The 19,881-nt window shown below is 38.2% G+C and overlaps 1 protein-coding gene across 2 annotated transcripts in view; it reads right to left on the minus strand.

Annotated features, from left to right (window-relative positions):
- LOC126852543 (uncharacterized) overlaps positions 1 to 19,881 on the minus strand; it is a 242,805-nt gene that overhangs the window by 7,310 nt on the left and 215,614 nt on the right. For both annotated transcript variants that reach the window (XM_050597449.1, XM_050597450.1), the window contains 2 exons: positions 4,613 to 4,758; positions 1,538 to 1,810 (listed from right to left, as the gene is read on the minus strand). In XM_050597449.1, coding sequence (XP_050453406.1) covers positions 1,538 to 1,810; positions 4,613 to 4,758 — 419 coding nt within the window. The remainder of the gene's footprint in view (positions 1 to 1,537; positions 1,811 to 4,612; positions 4,759 to 19,881) is intronic.

Consider the following 19,881-nt stretch of genomic DNA (forward strand, 5'->3'; position numbering starts at 1 on the left):
CTGAATACAAACCGCGTTCTATATCTTTCCAGAAATCCAGTTTAATCCGGAAATCATCCGGAATTATTTTGAAATTACTCGGTTATCACTAGTGTAGCTCTGTTATCGAGATAAACACATATACAGTTTACAGAGTGACGTTGATATTTATAGAGAGATTAAAATAGAACACAATCAAACACAATAGAATACCTTGATTGATTGTTTATGAATATGCAAATGAATATCCCATCAGAATTAATGGATTCCTATAATAATAATTCTTGCAGCGTATAATTTATTATTAATCAAGTTATTTTCTATATATATATATATATATATATATATATATATATAAACTGTAGAGAGAGAGAGAGAGAGAGAAAGATATGAGAATCTCATAAAAATCGCAAGTCCAAGTGACTGAGTGAATCACGTGGTAATTCAGTGGACGATGTGTCAATTTTTATGTATAGAGTCAAACGAAGCGCACAAAGTTAGCGCACACGTAAGTAAGCGCTCTATACTCTCCGGCAACCGTGACACTCGCTGCCTTTCCGCAAACTAACTATCACCACTTGTGATAACTTTGCGCGAACTAGGATATAGTACGGGACGAGAAGGAGGTGCGGGTAATCTGATAAGATGTTCCGGGCGGACGTGCTCCAGCCCGTGTTGTGTCGAGTCTCCTATCTATCTCTCTCTCTCTCTCTCTCTCTCTCTCTCTCTCTCTCTCCCTCCCTCTCTCTAGCTCTTTCTCTTGAACATCTTAGCCGCTGAACATTCTGCTGAACCACGGGAGCTTCTACAAATACGCTATCGAAAACAACGGACGGCGTCCATGAAGTCTTTCGAACCATCATATATTAAGACAGCGTTCCCGGAAGCTCGTTTATCGGAAGTTTTTTGATAAAGATTCATTATTGAGTTCTTGGTGTGAGGATGATAAGAAAAAGTTAACGAAAATTCAAAGATGACGATGACGATGAGGATAACGACTATGTCTGTTAACCGTCCTGACCTACGTCACATATCGAGAATCCGAGTCCGTCCAAGTTTGCAAATGTTTTAGAAACTCGTCACAGATGAAACTCTCCCCGTCACTTATCTCTCCGATTAACTTCCTTCGGTCGCTTCTTAAGTGAAAGGATCGAGAAATCTTCGTAGCGCATAAAATGCAAAATAAAAAAATTTGCCGTACGAAATAAATTTATTTATTACGGCGAGATATTTATAATATTTAAATATTTAAATTCATGAAAATTTTAAATAAACTAGAGAGTGCTAAGATAAGGGAGAATGCTTTTCAGCTACTGTTCAAGTAATAAAATTCCTATCCCACGTTTAGAATAAAGAATAAGATTTTTTTAAAAGATTTTCCTCACATGTCCTTTAAAATATGCACACGTGATGAAAACATGAATAATAAGACTCATTTAATTATAAAAGAGTGCAAGGCATATAATATAATTTAAAAAATATTACAAAAATATAAATACAGTGCGCTTTTTTCGGAAAAATAGCAATATGACAGATGGTGAGAACAAATAATTCTTACCGGATAACGCCTCGTCGCTGCAAGACGTAGCAAACTCCATGCGATCGGGTGTCCTGCAACCGATGTCCAATCTACGGACACTGCCGTGATGACATTGATTCGGGAACGGCGTGGATGGCACCCTCACGTCGTGCATCTCTGCTGCGTTGGCAACGTTCTGCTCGCCATCGGCGGCCAATAAGTTCTCGACGTTGTCGGCGTGCGGTGGCCGAAACAACGACACGATCTCGTAACGGCCGAGATTAGGGCATTGTCGGGTTATCGGATCGGATGCTAAAAGAGAGGTGAAGACTATTTATTTACGTCACATTCTTTGTTTTTTAATCGAATGGAGGTCAAAAAAGAGATAGAAAAAAAAAAAAAAATGCGCGTTCGCATATCGTTGGAATAAAGATGTAAAAATGAATTATCCTTAAATTTCCTCCCACGTGCGTGGTGGAACGGCCATTAATTTTTATACGATCCGCCGACAAGCGGGGGGCAAGCGACAAAAGAGCTCATGCTTACATTGCAGTGTAACTTTTAGCCGAGCAATTTGATACGCGATCGACACGCAGTCGACGTGTTTTGCACGCTAAGGTAAATGCGTTTTACTTTGTTCCTGTAGGAAATTAGCGCAACACGATCCGCATCGATGTGAGAGCCTCGCTGTTCATTGTGTTCAACGGCAAGTTCTCTCTCACGAAACGCGGGAAGGATGTGGGATCCATTCAAGAAGTTCGACGTGAAAGAATCTTGCTTTTATATTTGCCTCTTTATCGCGGTTTTATACTTGCTACTTCAGCTACGCGGTCGGGACTAAAAGCCTCGAAGACGAACTACCTGCTTACTTTACACCAGTGTTTCCCAACTAACGATATAAATTTTCAAATTGACAGCAAAACAAGAGAAGTTTCTAAAATGTTTACTAGTAATATTATTTAAAATTTAAATTTATTCTCGAGTAATTAAATGACGACTTAATATGATATTAATCCATATACAAGATTCATATTACAAGAGAAATCCATTTGGATTTTTAATTTTTCATTCTGATCCAAATATATTTGTCGCTAAAATTAAGAAGACCAGTTGAGATCAAGAAATCAATAAAGAGACAAGTTTCATTTTTTTCTTTTAAATTCTAAACGAGCACTGAAATGGTTGGGAAACGCTGTCTTACACGATGCAGTTCTCAGCCGAGCGATTTCTGATGATAACGCAATAGCACCCACGTGTATCCGCAATGGGAGAGAGAGAGACTGCCGCGACACACAAAAGGAAAAGACGAGAGTGCGAATGGCGGCGCGATAAATTCCGTACTGGAGGAATTTACACCGCACTTCGTCAACGTTACCGGAATCGGCTGGGGAGAAACTGAAAGACGAGCCGACAGCGTCAGGAGAGGGACTTTATGACGGATCCGGCATATGATCCTTTATGCGATCGTAAAGTCGCGCCTAGCGCGAATTGATTGTTAAACTCTGTCATTTGCAAACTTTTCCCACGCGTCTTCGTCCGTTTTTTTTTTTTTTTATAGATTTTTTCACATTGCGCGATATATATTTTCTTTCAAATAAATTTAAGTAGAATTTATTCAAAACGATAATGTCGAGACTTCAATAATTTCTGACTTAGAAAATTTCGTGAAACAAACTTCGGGATAAAAATAGATAATGAAATCTCGCCTCCCCTCGTTCAAGCTTAAATAGACTCTCCTTTGAAAGAATCTCGAAAGTTGAGGATTAGTTGTAAAGGGGTATTTAAAGTCGAACGCGCGCGCAGGAAGGTTACTGGAACTTTCATCAAACTTTCGTGCAGGAAAAATCGACTTCAAATTGATCGAGGAATCTGCGAATGGAGCAGAGCGCGGAAAACCCAAGAATCTTTATACATATTACTGTACACGCGAAATAAACGCGAGTAGGTGTATCAAAATTCAAAAAGACTTTATGAGATCGAAACAAACAACGAACTCAAGCATTTCAGTTATACGAAAGAGCGCGTTTATAGCTCGACTTATGATCAATGTCTTGGCTTATGGAGCTAAACAAGACATTTCTATTTCATTAAATAAATCACGTTTTATTTGAAACTTCGAGTATTGACCGAGTCATATGAGAAAAATTTGCGAAAGCTACATCCTGTTTGCAATTTAGCAAATATTAAAAAAAGTGATACGTCGCTATATAATAAATATATACAATTATTTAACGTCAAAAGATGTTTGCCAAGTGGTGTATCCGACACCCGCTCCGTTTCACGCGTGAATCTCCTTTCGACCAGCTTTATCTTCTGTCAAAGTAATTCGATAAGATCGAGACAAACCAGGGGACGCAGGCAATGAATCGGAAACAAAAACGGAGGGTTCAAGGAGTTGACACGAAAGTGGCGGGAGGCCGGAAATCACCTTCGAGCAAATCGTTCGTTTCTGATTCCGTTTTCCGGAAACCGTGGCCGAATTTCCAGCGTACAATCTTTTTAATATCGTTAAAAAAAAAAAAAGAAAAAAATGAGAATATTATTTTATGATTATGATAACGAATTTCGAGTCATAAAAAAATTTTATCTCTTCAGAGAGAACGTATTATTTCCGGAACGGAAGCGATATTGGATGAATGGCAAATTAAGAAGCCGCGAATATTAATCGAACGGTAATACAATTAGCTGGCTCTCTCTAATAGACAGAGAAAGAGAAGGAGAGAAAGAAAGAGAGAGAGAATCGCTCTTTGACAACTTGCAAAAGAAACTGCAACTTCATTTATGAGCCGCTTTCATTGGAATATCGGCAAATTAATTTACCCGATTAATTACGCTTATAATACCGACAAAGCAAAAATGCTGGGACGTATTAACGGGACGGTCGTATTTAACTGCGTTAATTAAAACCCCCATAGTAACAAATATACGTATATACATATAACACGATCTGTCAACAGAACACTGTTAAGCGTAATCAGATTTGCGTATATTTACATTCGCTCGAGTCTCGGAAAGTTGCCACCCCGCATTAAAGCCCAATTAGTTACTTGACTATTGCGACGTGATATTGCGACGACAATGCGTAATTCGATTAGAAGGTCAGAATTTACTTACTGATGAACGTCGTGTACGGCATCGTGCGCGAATTGAATGTACTCGTATTGCATATATCGTCGGATTGCTGGCGCCATTCCGACAGTTGCATCTCTATTACGTGCTCGTCTCTCCTGTGGAACATGACGCACACGTATCCGTTTTTGCTGAAAAGGAACACGCAAAACACGTTAGATATACTCGAAATGAATGTCGCGATGAGAACGACATCGCGCAACTTAAATTTACAAAGTTGAAAAGTTATTCAAACTTTCATCTACTACTACCAAAGTAAATCATCACCTAATGTCAAGACTATTTCGAGCAAACTCGCGAGGGTTCGTTACGGAAGAAAGAGAGATAGTTCGCAAAGGGGGGAAAATATATCTTATTGTAAATAACGCCGTCCCTTTAGACTGTAAAAATGAAATCACCCACAAACAAATAAACATTTGGATAAAGGATTAAGCGCATCAGATACGCCGGTCCAGGTGGACTGATCTCGAGAAAATGGAAGGCCCTTTCTGTTCAGGACGGTAAGGGAGAGAAACCTAAATCTTCTCCCCTAGGATAAGGCACGGGATTAAGATGTTATTTTATCAAGACGTTTCTTAACAGCCGAACATTAAGTTTAACGCAATTCTTTTACGATGGCCGTCCGTTTTTACGGCGAAATCTGAAAACTCGGCTATTTCCGTATATACTCATAGTATACTGCGTCATATAGATAAACGTGATACAGACGCGTCACATATAAGTTCATATCTATATATACTTTGACGAGATATATGTTTACATTGTAGCCCCCGTGGAGCATTGCCGTCGTAAGCCGTCGTTGCGCGAACCGGAAACGACAGTCTCGACATATATTTGTCTTACGAGCTTCCCGTCCGTGTGAAGAGGGATATAAAGTTTATATTACTTTTCGATAGCTCGCCTCGCGCGAAACTAGTTCCCGCGATCGCGCCCGGCAATTCCACGATCCAGCATTATGGGCCAATTTTTTGCAAGATTCAATTTAATTGCGCTGCTTCCGGCATCGAACAGGCAAAGGAAAAACAACATGGAAGATATAAATAAATCGCGAAAGAAAAAGTGTGTTGTCTCTCCTTAATATTTTAAACAATAAAAAGAAATATTATATTATTCTAGAATTTTATTGTATAAATATCAATCTGAGCGAGCTATTCGCGATATATTTATAAAAATTTAAGTAAATTTGTAGCTTCGTAACAGGAGGCTTTTGGTGATTGAGAGTTAAGATTTTTACGAACCATAACCCTCGGCTAATGCGTGTCGTAAATATACAGACGTATAACCGTATAAATTTTAACCGCGAGGTTTTATTTTCGATGCCATTCAACTGTCACGTTAACGATTTTTGCGCTCATTAAAATCGTTCTAAATACGTCCGTGCAAATATATGTGAGACGTATAAATCTATTCTTGAAAAATTTACGTAGTCCATTTTTCAAGATAGAGACATTGCTTAGCGGCAATTTGCAGTAACATCGTTGCAACAAGAACCAGGTCAGAGTGTGATAAAAGTTTCAACTCGCTATTTCAGAGCCGATGTGGAAAGATAGGCAAATTGTACAAGGGTTGAAAGATAAAAAATACGATCCTCCTCAAATATTCAAATGCACATTCAGACTCCGTCGCGCTACGTAATTTTTTTTTCCAGCAGAAAGTACGAAAGCTCGCGACGCCGAAATTTCATTATTCGCCGCGGATCATGATTTGCAGGGCGAGTATTTTTTTTTTTCGGAAAATATCGCGCAACCGAGCTGTGTGCACATTCGGGCGTATAAAAGCATTGTAATAAAACGTGACGAACGTCAAGGGAGATTTCGTGGAAACCGACACTCGTCTGCGATATGATTGATTGATGTCAGTTTTCTGGGCAAATCATGATACGCTATGATCCGCCAACCGTAAGGCTACTCTCGCCGATATCTGTACCGTGTGTCTGTATGTGTAAAAACATTTGTACCAGAAGACACTACGTTACACAATCCATAGCGTGACTTGCGAGAACGAAGAACATCGCAAATAGAAGAAATTAGTAATAAAGAAATTGGAGTAAAAAAAAGATAAAATAATCAAAAGAAAGAATAAATATAGAAATAAGAAAAAAAGAAAGTAAAAAAAAAAATTAGAAATAATTTAAACTTTAATTGGTAGAAAAAAATTCTTTTTCTTGAAATCACTTATTTCATCAAAAAAGGTAAAGTATTATCACAAATTATTTACGCAGGACAAGATTGATGAAAGTATTACAACGTCTTGATCAAATATCGAAAGTTATTGATACTCAATCATTGTGAATTTGTGAAAATAAGTAAAACATTGTTGACCTGACTGATAATAATCGATGCCGAGAAACTCGAGATGTAGTTATCGGATATCTGGAAATGTTTGTCACAATAGATGCAAAAATAATGTTAACACATTTATCGGGTTGCAATTCTATCATTGCTGTCATTTAAAATATTACGGGTAGAATAAAATTTCACGAATTAAATGACTCGGAGAATGTAAGATTAAACGGCTATTACATATTATAAACTCTTCGAAGAGCGGTGAGATAATATTATGCGGGCGTCGTTCTTTATAAATAAAAAATACATAATAGCGAAAGTTTCAAAACTGCATTTCCGGGGAATTTCCTTGAAAAGCGTCTGTGCATACGATAACGTGCAATATGCATCAGGGTCTTGACCTTTGGTGCAAAGTCTTGAAAGAAAACTTGACAAAAATCAAAGGATCCCCATCACACACACACACACACACTACGCTATCACTCAAGACAAAAATAAAATTTTTATTTCACGAAGGCTTTAACGCAACTGTCAAATTTTTAAGTACGAAAATTGCGTATAATTTATGCCTGTGTTAATTATAAAATCACGCAGTAGCTTCGATAAAGTACAGGGTGTGTCGATAATCATAGTATTGTTCAGGTTTGGTATCGAGCTTGGTTTAACAAAAATTTAGTTTAATATACGCGGTACACAAGACATCCCGTTTCCGGAAATTCTCGACAGAGAGGCGTACGCAAAACCGATACGATAATGTATCGGAGGCGGCGGCGCGATAACGTAAAGAGCGCGGCGCAACTTAATTAATTAAGTTGTGCGGCGGCCGTTTACATTCGGTTTCTGGCCTGCATCCGGGAACGCCCGACCGCCGTTATCGTTCCCCAGCGTGCAGTGGTGTCTTCTTATGAGAGCGTGTGCATCCTCCACCTCTCTTCCGCCCGCACTTGCATCTCTCTTTATCACCCTTGCGGTGCAACGACCGAATTCCCCATTTTCTTTCCCAAACATTCTTTCGCATTTCATATTATAACGTTGATATCTTAATTAAAACTTGCACTAATTTAGTGATAGATAAATAAATAGATATTCAAGAATCATCTAAGGAAATTAGTATTGTATGTATTCTTATTCGTACTGTATCGCTAATTATGTATGCAAATTTTTTACCCATGATTGAATACGAATATTCAAATATGTAATAAAAAAAAACTATTATTTAAAAAAAATATATATATATTATTAATTCAATGTAATACACTTATTTTTTCAAATCTGAATACAAACTCTATTCTCTTCTATACATACATAATTATACTTTCCCCGCGCTGTCGATTAAAAATACATCGCCGCTGAATCGAAATATCCCTTTGACATATGACCTATTGCAACATCGATGACGATATATTGCGGGCAGATGACGTTGATCTAAACCTTTTCCGTGCTCGACGTGTCAATGGCCGTGCGCGGATGGCCATTAACTCACCGCCTTCTTTCGCCACAGTATCCCAAATCGAGCAGGACATTTTTCATACTCGACTTTCAATCTAATTCATATTTGCTCGTTAGATCATTCACACACACATACACACACACTCGGGCGACACGTTCAGACCAATTTCACTTTTTCCGGCGAAAAGAAGCTTCCCCTTCTCGCGATTCCGTGAATCTTCTGAATTTAGGTCGTCCTCGTCAGCGGCGTTTCAAGAATCGAAAACGATATCTTAGAGTCTCAATTCCGCGAGTAGAGATATACCTTCGATCACACCGCATAGGAACTATGAACAGCGAGTAAGCGAAAGTACGGACCGTTACGCTTCTTCTCCTCTTTCCTTTCTCATCATTTTCTCTTTCCTTTCCTTCTGTTTTTTTTTTCTTCTCGATTTTATTCAGTCCGCTGAATATCATTGTGATGAAAGAGCGCACCGCGGCGCTCTCTCGGATATGCGGAGAGCGATATCGCGTGTCTGCCGTGAAACTCACAGTATCGAAAATTCAAGGAAATGTAGCTGCCATCGCGAACGTTATTCTTTTACGAAGCTAATCATCTCTCTCTCTCTCTCTGCGCGTTGAAAGGGAGGACGAGGAAGAAAAGAAGGTGAGATCTTGGGTTTCGGCGAAATTAAACTAGCTTTGTAGAAACATTTTTCCTCGTTTTCCTTTATATCCTAACACGAGATTCGTGCGTGCACTGAAACGAGCTTATAAATAGCTCACTTAACAAAAATATAACGTTAGCCAAATACGAATAAGAGAAGATGACTAAATATGTATTCAAACATGGTTTCAACACAGTGCTGTTTCAACAAACGACTACTCGAATAATACAGTTTTTTTTTTTTCCGTTCGCGTTGAGGACGGTAAAATGCAAGTGGCAGTAATGTATTCCGGCGAAGAAGTATCTGCTTGATGTCATTTACAGATGAAAATGCTACATGTAACGCGAGTATTGACGAAGTTTGTCATCCGTGACAAAACACAGTCATATATCTATTCATTAGAAAATGCAGGAACCGATAAAAGCGCGAGAAATGAAGGCATTATATATTTTTCTGTTCAAACTATTTCACAATTTCTGTATTACTCTCGATTCAACGTCATATGCATTATAGTAACACGTTTGCATATATTTCTATCAAAATATTTCGCGTTAATTAAATAAAAATGTGATAATTGCAAATTTAAAAGAAAAATTTTTTTATTTTAATTTAATTATTATATATATTTATATGTTAGTATAAATTTTGAATAATCCTGCACACACTTGCCAAAATTACGAGTTGTCTTGCAATGAAATCAGTTATATGTTCCATGATAGGATATCGCAAATTTGTATGCCGCTGGTGTTTGCGATGAACGATCTGGTTAGCTGTAAATTAAGATTGGCGCTTGTGCTGGATTTGGCTATTTGCAGATAGACGTGACCCACTTGCCGGATAACGCCAGACACAGACTAATTTTAACGCTGCGGAAATAATTCCTGATTTGCAGCGCGGAATATTTGGGACAGAGAGATACACTCGCTGCTTCCAGCCGAGATCACCGCGAAAATTATTTTATTTATACGCGATCCTTTTATCCCGTCTGTCTCAGCGTATTATCTGACGTATTCAACGACGTAACAGTCGTGATTTTTAAACGAAATAATTCTTATAGTAGCACGTGTTACTGCCTCGAGCGTTTTCTCTCAGTTTGTTTGCGGTCGCTATTCCTTCGAATGGTCCTTGTTTGCTACTCCTATGCCATTCCCCCCGCGTTGGCCCAAAGATTTATTTTACTACTTACAATTAGTTTCAGGCGCTACGTATATACCCAGGGATGCAGTGCGACGTGTGCGCGAAGAATGCCCTGCAGTTTGTCGTGATTTAACAACTCGACTGCATTTTAGATTAACCACGCTAGAAGAACTGTCTTAAAAATATATAATTGTATATTAGCCTAATGTATATAATTATGTTTTAAATCAAGAACAAGCATTAAAATTCGTAAGATGTATAAAAGAGAGAAACCATTCTAAGAATATCTAAATTTTTTAAAATATTCTTTGAACATATTTTTACATTGTATAATCTTTTTGGAACTTTACACAAAATTAAAACTTATGCAAAAAAGAATTAATAATTATTGATACATGTATACGTACATAAAGTATCTAAAAACTATTGGATATCCGATCGAACTTTCGATCGCAGATGTTGGGACGTTGAAACAAGAAAAATAACGCTTTTAAAGTCCAAAGGCCAATAGTTTTTGAATTACAGCCGATTGAAAATTAGAGGCGAAGCAGCAAACTTTGAAAGTGTAAACAGAAAAAAATCTAGTTCTTTAGCGCAAATTTCAAGAGAACTTTATTTCAAGCGTGATTCGATTTAAGACTTGATTATTGAGATGTACGGGGTTTCTGACTGCGAATTGTTTGATTAATTTAAAATTGATTTTTCCATAACAAAGTTATTGAGGAATCGATAATTATATGGAACTGGAAATTATTAATGAATCAATCTGACTCTGAGCGGCAAGTAAATAATAAAATTATATTTTTTAATTAAATATGCACGAGCGCATTTTAATTTAGGGCAATTTCAAAAAGATATATATATACATATATATATCTTAATTTAAACATCATATTTACAGTCTCACATTTTTGCTAATATATGATTAAATACCTTAAGATATATTTCTTTAATTATTTTATGACTTTTTAAAAATTAAATAATATGTTAAATTTTCTCGAAGAGATCAAATTGTAATCGATCTTACAGAATAGCTAGAGCAATTTTGCGGTTAAGTATGTCTTTCAGCTTAGTGGATGTGCTATCGGCTACGGCTCGATTGTCGATTTGGCAGCGCGTATACACGATAATTTTCCACCGTCTTGTGCGCCGATTCGAGCACGAAGGCTCCGCACTTCCGGTTGGTAGGACCCCGGTCAACGAGCAATTTTCCGGCCGATTGGTTGGTGAAACGTCGAACTTGCTCCAAGTCGATCTCTATCGACAGCAAGAGACACGCTTGTTTACTTCATGTGCCGGGAGTGGAGACTCTCTACGCGCACCCTTCTTCCTCTTACGTTTGTCGGAGGGATCTCTTGAATGTTATCAATGAATATGAACGATATCATATTGTGTTACAGAAATAATGTCCAAGAAATCTCTTGACTTTTTTATCATGTATTTAAAATTTTCGAATTATATCATATTTTTTTAGATAACTTAATTTAAAATTATATTTAAAATTTATATATTTATATATTTAATAATAATTTATATATTTAATTAATTTAATAAAATTATATTTAAGATTATATATAAAATTTAATCAACCTTTCCAAATATTGAATTACACGTATTAAAATGAAAATAAACGTAGACGCAAAGGGATCCAATTGGTCTCGTTGTTTACTTCCGGTTAAAGGTAGCCTCGATTCTCGTGTACCATAGATATTTCCTTTGCGGTCACATATTAGACATTGTTTACCAATTAGTACGTCTGGTAAATTTTCGACCTGATCGCACGCGGTATCTTGTGTTACCCATTTAATTAGATGCAATTATATACACGATACACTAAACGAATGTCCGTGCGCGCGCACAAGTTATATGAGGGATACGAGATGAAGTTTGATTATTATTTGTCGCGTTCGCGTATAAATTCTAATCAACATATATCGTAGTTATATCAGCGAGAATGTCGAGTAAATTACGGCCTGACCGCACCGCATAACTCAAAGTTAACGTACGAAAGTTAAAACCGCATTCAACCGTGCACAGTATTCTAATAAATACAGAACGTTCCCGCTCGCCCCTTCCTCCCCCCCCTCTCCTTCCTCCCCGCCGTTCCTTTTCCTCCGGAAATGATCGGAATGATTTTCCGCGGTTCGCCGAAACATTCGAAATACGCGCACTCCTCATCCCCCTCCCCCCTCTCTCTCTCTCTCTCCCCCGCCCCCCGTTCGGGGCGAATAGTAAATGAAATATTCCGACGATGTGGTAGTTTATAAATAGCCGAGTATTTCGATCATAAATTGCATTTCTCCATCGAGAATCGTTAGAGAGCGCCAACAATTTGTTCAAAGTAGGCGGATGCAGCGCGCGTATTATTAACGTCTCAGTTACTTTCAAACTATACGACGGAAAAATTTAATTGTCGCCCCGCCCAGAGAAGAAAAATCGATCGGCGAAGGGGAGAATCCGCGGGTGATTTCAATGGAAAAATATATATGACAATTTTGAAATACCCGATACTTGTATATACGCGCTACCAAATACATACACACACGTGATCAATGGAGCGACTCGCTGGAAATGAACAAGGACCCGGCCGCCTGTATCGGACGTACGCGAACAAAAAAATGACACAGAGAAAGGAAAAAAAAGAGAGAGAGAGAGAGACAGGAAAAAAACAAAGCGAAACTGGGATGAGAGGCGGAGTTATATGCGATACCTGCTTATGTGCGGATCATGTTTACCCGGGTTCATATGCACTTGCATAAGCACGATAACGGGAGAAGGGGGATGAAGGTGTGTGTATCCGCTCCCCTTCCCTCCACCCCCGTATGACTCCGTGTCCACTATTTACGGACGCGAGTAATTCATAACTCGTTTTTTCGTTAAGCCTATCTTGCTCGTCCTGTTTGCTCCCTGCTTTTCTCTCTCTCTCTCTCTCTCTCTCTCTCCCTCTCTCTCTCCCTCCCTCTCTCTTTTTTTCCAATCGCGGACAGTATATGCGCGCGGGCCTCATAAAAACGAGCTTTGATCGGGTGCATCGAGCCGGACCGATCATCAACCAGCGGCGAAGTGTCGAACCGAACTGCGACGGCACCGGATATATACGGAGTGGTATATATATGGATGTATCCGTACTCTCTCTAAAAGCTCGTTATTAGATCGCGCGCGAGCGCACGTGATCTTTTCTTTTCCTGTAGAATGTTCGCTTGATAAGCGAAGAGCTCTTAACGGGCTCCCCTTTAGCAGCGGGTAGACATAGACGAAAGAGAGAGAGAGAGAGAGAGAGAGCCTTTTATACCGCCGACAGTAACGTAATGACCGACCGCGCCGCGGAAATCGCGAGATTGTGAGATGAAAAGCAATTTTTTTCCCTCTTCTGTTTTAAGTCACAACTTTGTTAAGCGCATATTTGAAAATGGATTTTGTATATTAATATATTAATATATTAGCAATATTAGCGTCAGTAAATGAATTTCAAAAATATGATAACATAACATTTATAATCATTTTAAATTAATTTTAATTAATCAAATAAAATATTTCACCATATATATATATAAAATTTGCGATTGACTTTATCTTAATAAAGATTTTAATTAGAACATTTTATAGGATCGAGAGAGATTTCGATAAAAAATCTTTAGTTCGAATTTCTCCTCCCCCGAGGAGAAATGCCTTTCGACGTTAAAGAATACTTCTTCCAAGTTACTGACTCTTATATTTTCTGAGATACCACAGCTTACGTGCTTCACAAAGTTCAATATTATACACTTCGCACCATAAAATTCTTTCTACTTGTGTGTTTTTGACGTCTAATCGACTCGCATCTTTCTTATAATACAGTATGTTCTTTATCATTTCCGCGCAAATACCGCGGATCAGAATCGCGCATCTTTTGAGCAAAGTCGATTGTGGTTCCAGTTACCCATTTATTAAAAAAAAAAAAATTTAATATAATGCATAAAATCTCGCTAAAATAAAATTAATGAGATTTTTAGATTTCGCAATTAACTTTCCGTTTGCTAAAAATATTTTACAGTGCGATCAAAACATTTCGAGTTTTAAATTTTCGCCAACATCGCGGGTTATTTCTCGGTCAACGTTCAAGTCGCGTGTGACGAATCGTCGAGAAATAAAGTCGGCAACATCGTGAGAATAAAGATCGAGCGACGCGGAAGCTCGTTCCGAAGAAAAGCTGTCAATCCCAAAGAAGTGAACATAAAAGCGGAGACGCGAGAATGCGCGACAATCGAATGGAAGAGAAAGATGTAGAAAAAGAGCGAATTGGAAACGCGTAAAACGCGTTTATTCACACGCTAAAGCATCGACAAACGATCTCGCGTTCGATCACCGGATGATCTCACGGGGTGAATCGCGTCTACGCTACAGGCATGTCGCGTTTATCAAAGTCATTAATTCGAGAGTCTCGTCAACAGCAGGATGTAACATTCGTTTGACCAAAATTTGGTTTATTCATCATGTCGGAATAATCGATCAGGCAGAGGTCGAAGTCGCGCACGTTCCGACAGCGACAAATGATTAATAGGCCAAAGGGTATTTTGCTCTTCAGAGTCTCTGTGAGTTAAAACACTGATCTTTCGAACGATGTAGATGGGAATGCGAATCAATTAGAAAAGAGAATAAAATTAGAAAAAAAATAAAATTTATCGCACATTGATAGCGTTAAAATTTTGATTTGTCTTCATCAATAAAGGTAAATCATACAATTAAAATCTCTTTTATAAATTATCCAAAAAAAAAAAAAATTGCATAGACATTTATATAAAAAAATAAAAAATCTCAATCTTATTGTTAGAAACAAATATAAATATACTTTATATTATTATTCTATATATTGTGTGAGTTTAGAATAAACTGAAAAAAAGAAGCGCAAAGAACCGACGCAAAGTTTACAGCGAAAAGAATGTATCTATCTCTTCGGAATGCGTTCAACAGCTATATAGATACGGAATTGAGTTATACGGTAATATAAAAGACGTGTTTCCCTCTTTGCGCGCGACAATGTATCGCCAGAAATAGGACGGTAAATTTGACGTGCCCGGCGTGTCTCCGGGCGTGCTTTATAGACGCCGACGTGCCAACGTAACGGAACCGCGGTAAGAAAAGTCGCCGATAATGTACGTAACAATGTCGAAAGTCGAAGCGGGAGATCGTAGAAATAGAATCCCCGGGTCGTTCCGCGCCGTGAAAATCCACCGTCGCGCGCCGGGCGCGGCCAGAAGCGAGACGCGGAAGTTTTATGCAGTACACGAAGGTATCCGGGCACGATATACAACCACGATAAGCAGGTTTTTCCGATAAGGACATCCCGCTCTCCTGTTGCACCGACTTGCAAGAGTAGCGATCGAGAACGCTTTCTTGAAATAGCTTTCGGGGAAGTTGAGCCAGATATAAAAGCAGTCAACATCGTTCCTTTTTGGCGTGATTAAGAGACTTTGAATCCCTCACCTGTTTCATTACCGTGATCTATAATTTATCGCTCGCATTAAATTATGCATTATATTTAGAAATATATGTATATTGGAAGATGCTAAGAATATAATAAAGTTTATATGTTTAATTTAGATATTTTCTAGTCTTCTTCCGCTCAAAACGGTCAATCGATTATTTATATAAAGATATTTTTGCAAAATTAATCGCACGCCATTTTCGAGTTAATAATAACAATTGGTCCCGGCGCGATGATGACCCGACCTGATATCGATCGCGAGCGAGATATAATAAAGCCTCGAATATTTTGACGGCACTAATAATAATGATAGTGTAATAATAATAAGAAGAAAATTAATATTCGACTTTCTATGTCCCTTGTGGAATATTTATGGTAATGAGGAACGGAATATAATTTTGCATAAGTTATGATTAAGAGGATTAAGTGGATCTAGTTTAAATTGTCTAACAGCGTGCGACTCGATTGGGCAATAAATATCGCGAGCTCCATTCGAGACAGGTCGGAACAGAAACGGCAGACGAGCCTCCGTAAGACGCAGCTTTCGAACGCAGGGTGGAATAGACGGAGGGAGGGGGAAAAAAAGATATGAATTTACAATGATTTATCAGAGCTGATATCGCGTCCCCTATCATTATATACACGATTCTCGTGACAGGAAGCCATTTTTCACGACGCTCACAAAGAATACTTGTACAGTTGACATTTTAATCGATTAGTAAATACTTAGTGTCGCGATGGTGGATGAGAGATCTGGTTAAATCGACGAGAAAATAATTAAAAGAGGACGATTAAGAACAGACGTGAAAATTTCATAATCATCATCACAATCAATATTTGATAATCGCAAGTTCCTTGCGTCGGAATTTAATGTAAAAGGATCAAGGCGCTTTGCAAAGTTCACTGTTGTCATAAATTCTTCCCTAATTAAATATTTTTAAATACAACAGATACATATGTATAAGCGTATATATGTATATATGTATGAAATATAAAATCATTATCGGAATGCGCGTTGTATTCGTTGTACTCGTCAAGCTCGTTATTTCTCAAAAAGAGAAAATATGCGAACGTAATAAAAAACATATTGATAATTCGAATCTCTTTCCAATTTAAACTCCCAAACACTGTTCTATTTCCCGTATAATTCCGACCATATGTGTATTCAAAATATTTTTTTTCCATTATATACTATCGCTATTCTTTTACAGAGTAGCGATTCGCGTTGTAGGAACGACTCGTTATAACGCGTGTTCCGGTTTGCGAAAGCTCTTCTCGAGATGCACATAAATCGTTACCGGTACATGTAAACATATAAACACATAACTTGCCCGTGTGCACAGACGAAAGTATATCTGCATGTACGATATATTCTCTCGCTACTTGAAATCGTCCGAACAGATACTTTGTAAAATGGACGTTTTGATTTTATTCTATCGAAATAGATAAAAACGGGAAAATTGAAATAAATAGAGTAGGTATCTATATATAATAGCTAGTTCACTTTTTATTTATTTATACATATAATTTTATTTATAGATTTTATAGTCAATATATAATTCAGTATAGAAAATTTAATTTAATTTTATAGTTAAAAGAAACATTGACATACAAATAAATCATAACTTATTTTATCAAATGTGCTTTATAATTTCAGTCAAGATTAACAGACATTTTGATTTCTTAATTTCTACAATTCTCTTTCGTTTTCGTTGCGATTTCGTTCGTTCATTCGAGTCGGTTTTAAGGAAAGATTCGTGCCCCCGGTTGGTTATCTATGCAATTCCAGGATGGTCGCGATAAGTGCTCTCAGATTTACAGTTTAATGCACGATCGTCTTGCCCCGCGCTCGCGTTTGCTCCTCCACTCGCCTCTAATTACTTCGGGCCGAGGCTTTGGCCTTAATTGAAATACCGGGTCCTTGCTAACGTTCGTCCCCATTCCGTTCGGCCGAGAGAGCTGTCGTGGTGCCAGGCGGTCGGTGTGAAGTATCGGCGCAAAATATTCAATCTTGTAACAGTCAGCGCGATTACCGCTCTCAAGGGTTTCATTCTTCAAACTGGCGTTCTTGCAAATCGCGATCACGCCAAAGTCAGAAAAGCAAAATCCCTGCGAGCACTCTGGTAAATTCTCTTTCACCGTTTTGCTCATTATACTTTCGACATTCGAAGCATTATATGGTTATTCGTCAAGTTATTTGTATATCCATGTTAAGATAATAAAATGATACTTTTAAATTAGTTTATATTATAACCGATATTTTTCTTAAACAATTATTAAAAATTATAATTTTATTTTCTTGCGCAAAAAATACGGATTATCAACACATGTTGTCACATCATGGATATTAATCTTAATATAAAAATCCGACTGATTCGCGATCGTAAGTTTTCGTCGATGACGTAATTTTCCGCGGACGAGCCGCCTTTTCTTACGTTCCTCTTTCCCGCAATCGTCACGAAAATATGAATTCGCGAAATCTGTGCTTGCCTGCCTGGTATAAAAGAATACCCCTGCCTCCTTCGAGCCGCCCCCGTCTTCGCTGCCGCCTCCCTCTTCATCTTCTCGTCGCGGGGAAAACGCGGATTCCGCACGGAGTTTCTCATAAAGTCGCGAGCTGGCGCGTAATCGCGGGTATATTAAAGCAGCGAGGGAAGAGCAGCGTGGGGAAGATTTCGCGAAATAAGGAGAATTCCGCCGGTGAACACTTACATACCGTATAAATACGGTGTAGCTAGGCGTCAAACGAAAATGTTCGCGCGCATCCGCGTGCAACGTCTTCCGAAAATGTGATACGTGTTTCTGTAAAATTTTAAGTTCTGCAAAATTCCACAGTAGCGTTTAAAGGCAATCTCTATAAACTATCAGTAATTAATAATAATTTATTTATTTTATCTTGTTTATCTCTATTTAATAACCTAGGAGCTAATTCATTATTTATCATTCCGTGAAAAATTTATATAGCCTCGTTAGTTTCATCTAATCTTTTTATCGAATAATGAAAAAAATTTATATGCTTGTATTCATCATTTTTATTACCATAATATTATAGCCGAGCGGCATAATATCCACGGCACTTCTGCACTTACGTAAATGTATGCGATATAAGCTGATTGTTCCGTGCAAGGTAGAGAAATAGCGATCGATGGATGGGAAGATTGTAGGTTATTTGCCTGGCATAATGTCAGCGGTCGTGTCATGCGCTTATTTCTTTGTCCGACATCGTTTAGACATTTATATAATGACGTAGGTGGTAGCGTCCGTCGGTGCGATATCGCGGCGTTCATGGAAACGATTAACCGTAATCACTGTCCATCACTCGGCATATCGATTCCAAGAATTTCTGTCGTCGTAGATCTCCTTGGCGAAAGGAGAGCAGAAACTCTTGGACGAGATCGATATATTCCGATTCGTTATATCGTCGCTTCCACCGGAGTGCAAACTGAATCGCGAGAAATGTGCGAGAGGCTTCTTCTTCGCGCGTGTCGGGAAATATCGGAATTCGACGTTTGTCTTCTTCAACGTTTCTCTGGCGAGCGACGCAAGCACACGGTTATGGTCGATGAAGGATGACAATGAAGGTCTCCCTATCCTTCCAGGAACTTCCACATCGTAACAAAACCGAGTCGTTCGCACTGGCCGAGCTACGAAGAAACGTTTAAATCGAAAAACGATGGATGACGAGTGTGTTGGTGTATAAATCGAGGAAAGAAAATTATATTTTTTTCTTCATGCGCTTTTTTCGCGCGCTTAGCAACCTCGCGAGAATAGCAAACGCTTAACGTCAATGTCCTCCGCTATAATTATTCGCCGCGTATCGGGTTGAAAGAATTTTAAAGGGGATAATAAAAACCTCTCGGAATGAGGAACAGCCGAGAAATAAGATGTAAGTCAGTCGGGAGAAATGGCGCGTCGCTTTTTATTGTTGGCATTTGTCTGTGCGACGTAAAAAAAGAAAAAAAATCTTCTCGAGATAACTCTGATAAAAAAAATGTAAGATTTTTTTAAGAGCGCTTATACTAAAAAAAAACGATAATCGTGGGGGATAAGTTTCGTATCAAGCTTTATTTAGCAGGATATTTATGGAATAACGATGTCTCTCTCTTGTAATTTTTTCAACTTCAACGTTAAATAATTCCACGGAAATTAATTCTCAACTCTCTTACGCGTATAACAGGTCTAATATTGTAAACATTGCTTTGATGCTGTTATTTCTACATGAGAAACAAGACTTACAGAATATTAAAATGTGAATCGAAATGACTCTATTTC

Source organism: Cataglyphis hispanica, chromosome 10 (assembly GCF_021464435.1).
Source record: "Cataglyphis hispanica isolate Lineage 1 chromosome 10, ULB_Chis1_1.0, whole genome shotgun sequence".
Classification (NCBI taxonomy): domain Eukaryota; kingdom Metazoa; phylum Arthropoda; class Insecta; order Hymenoptera; family Formicidae; genus Cataglyphis; species Cataglyphis hispanica.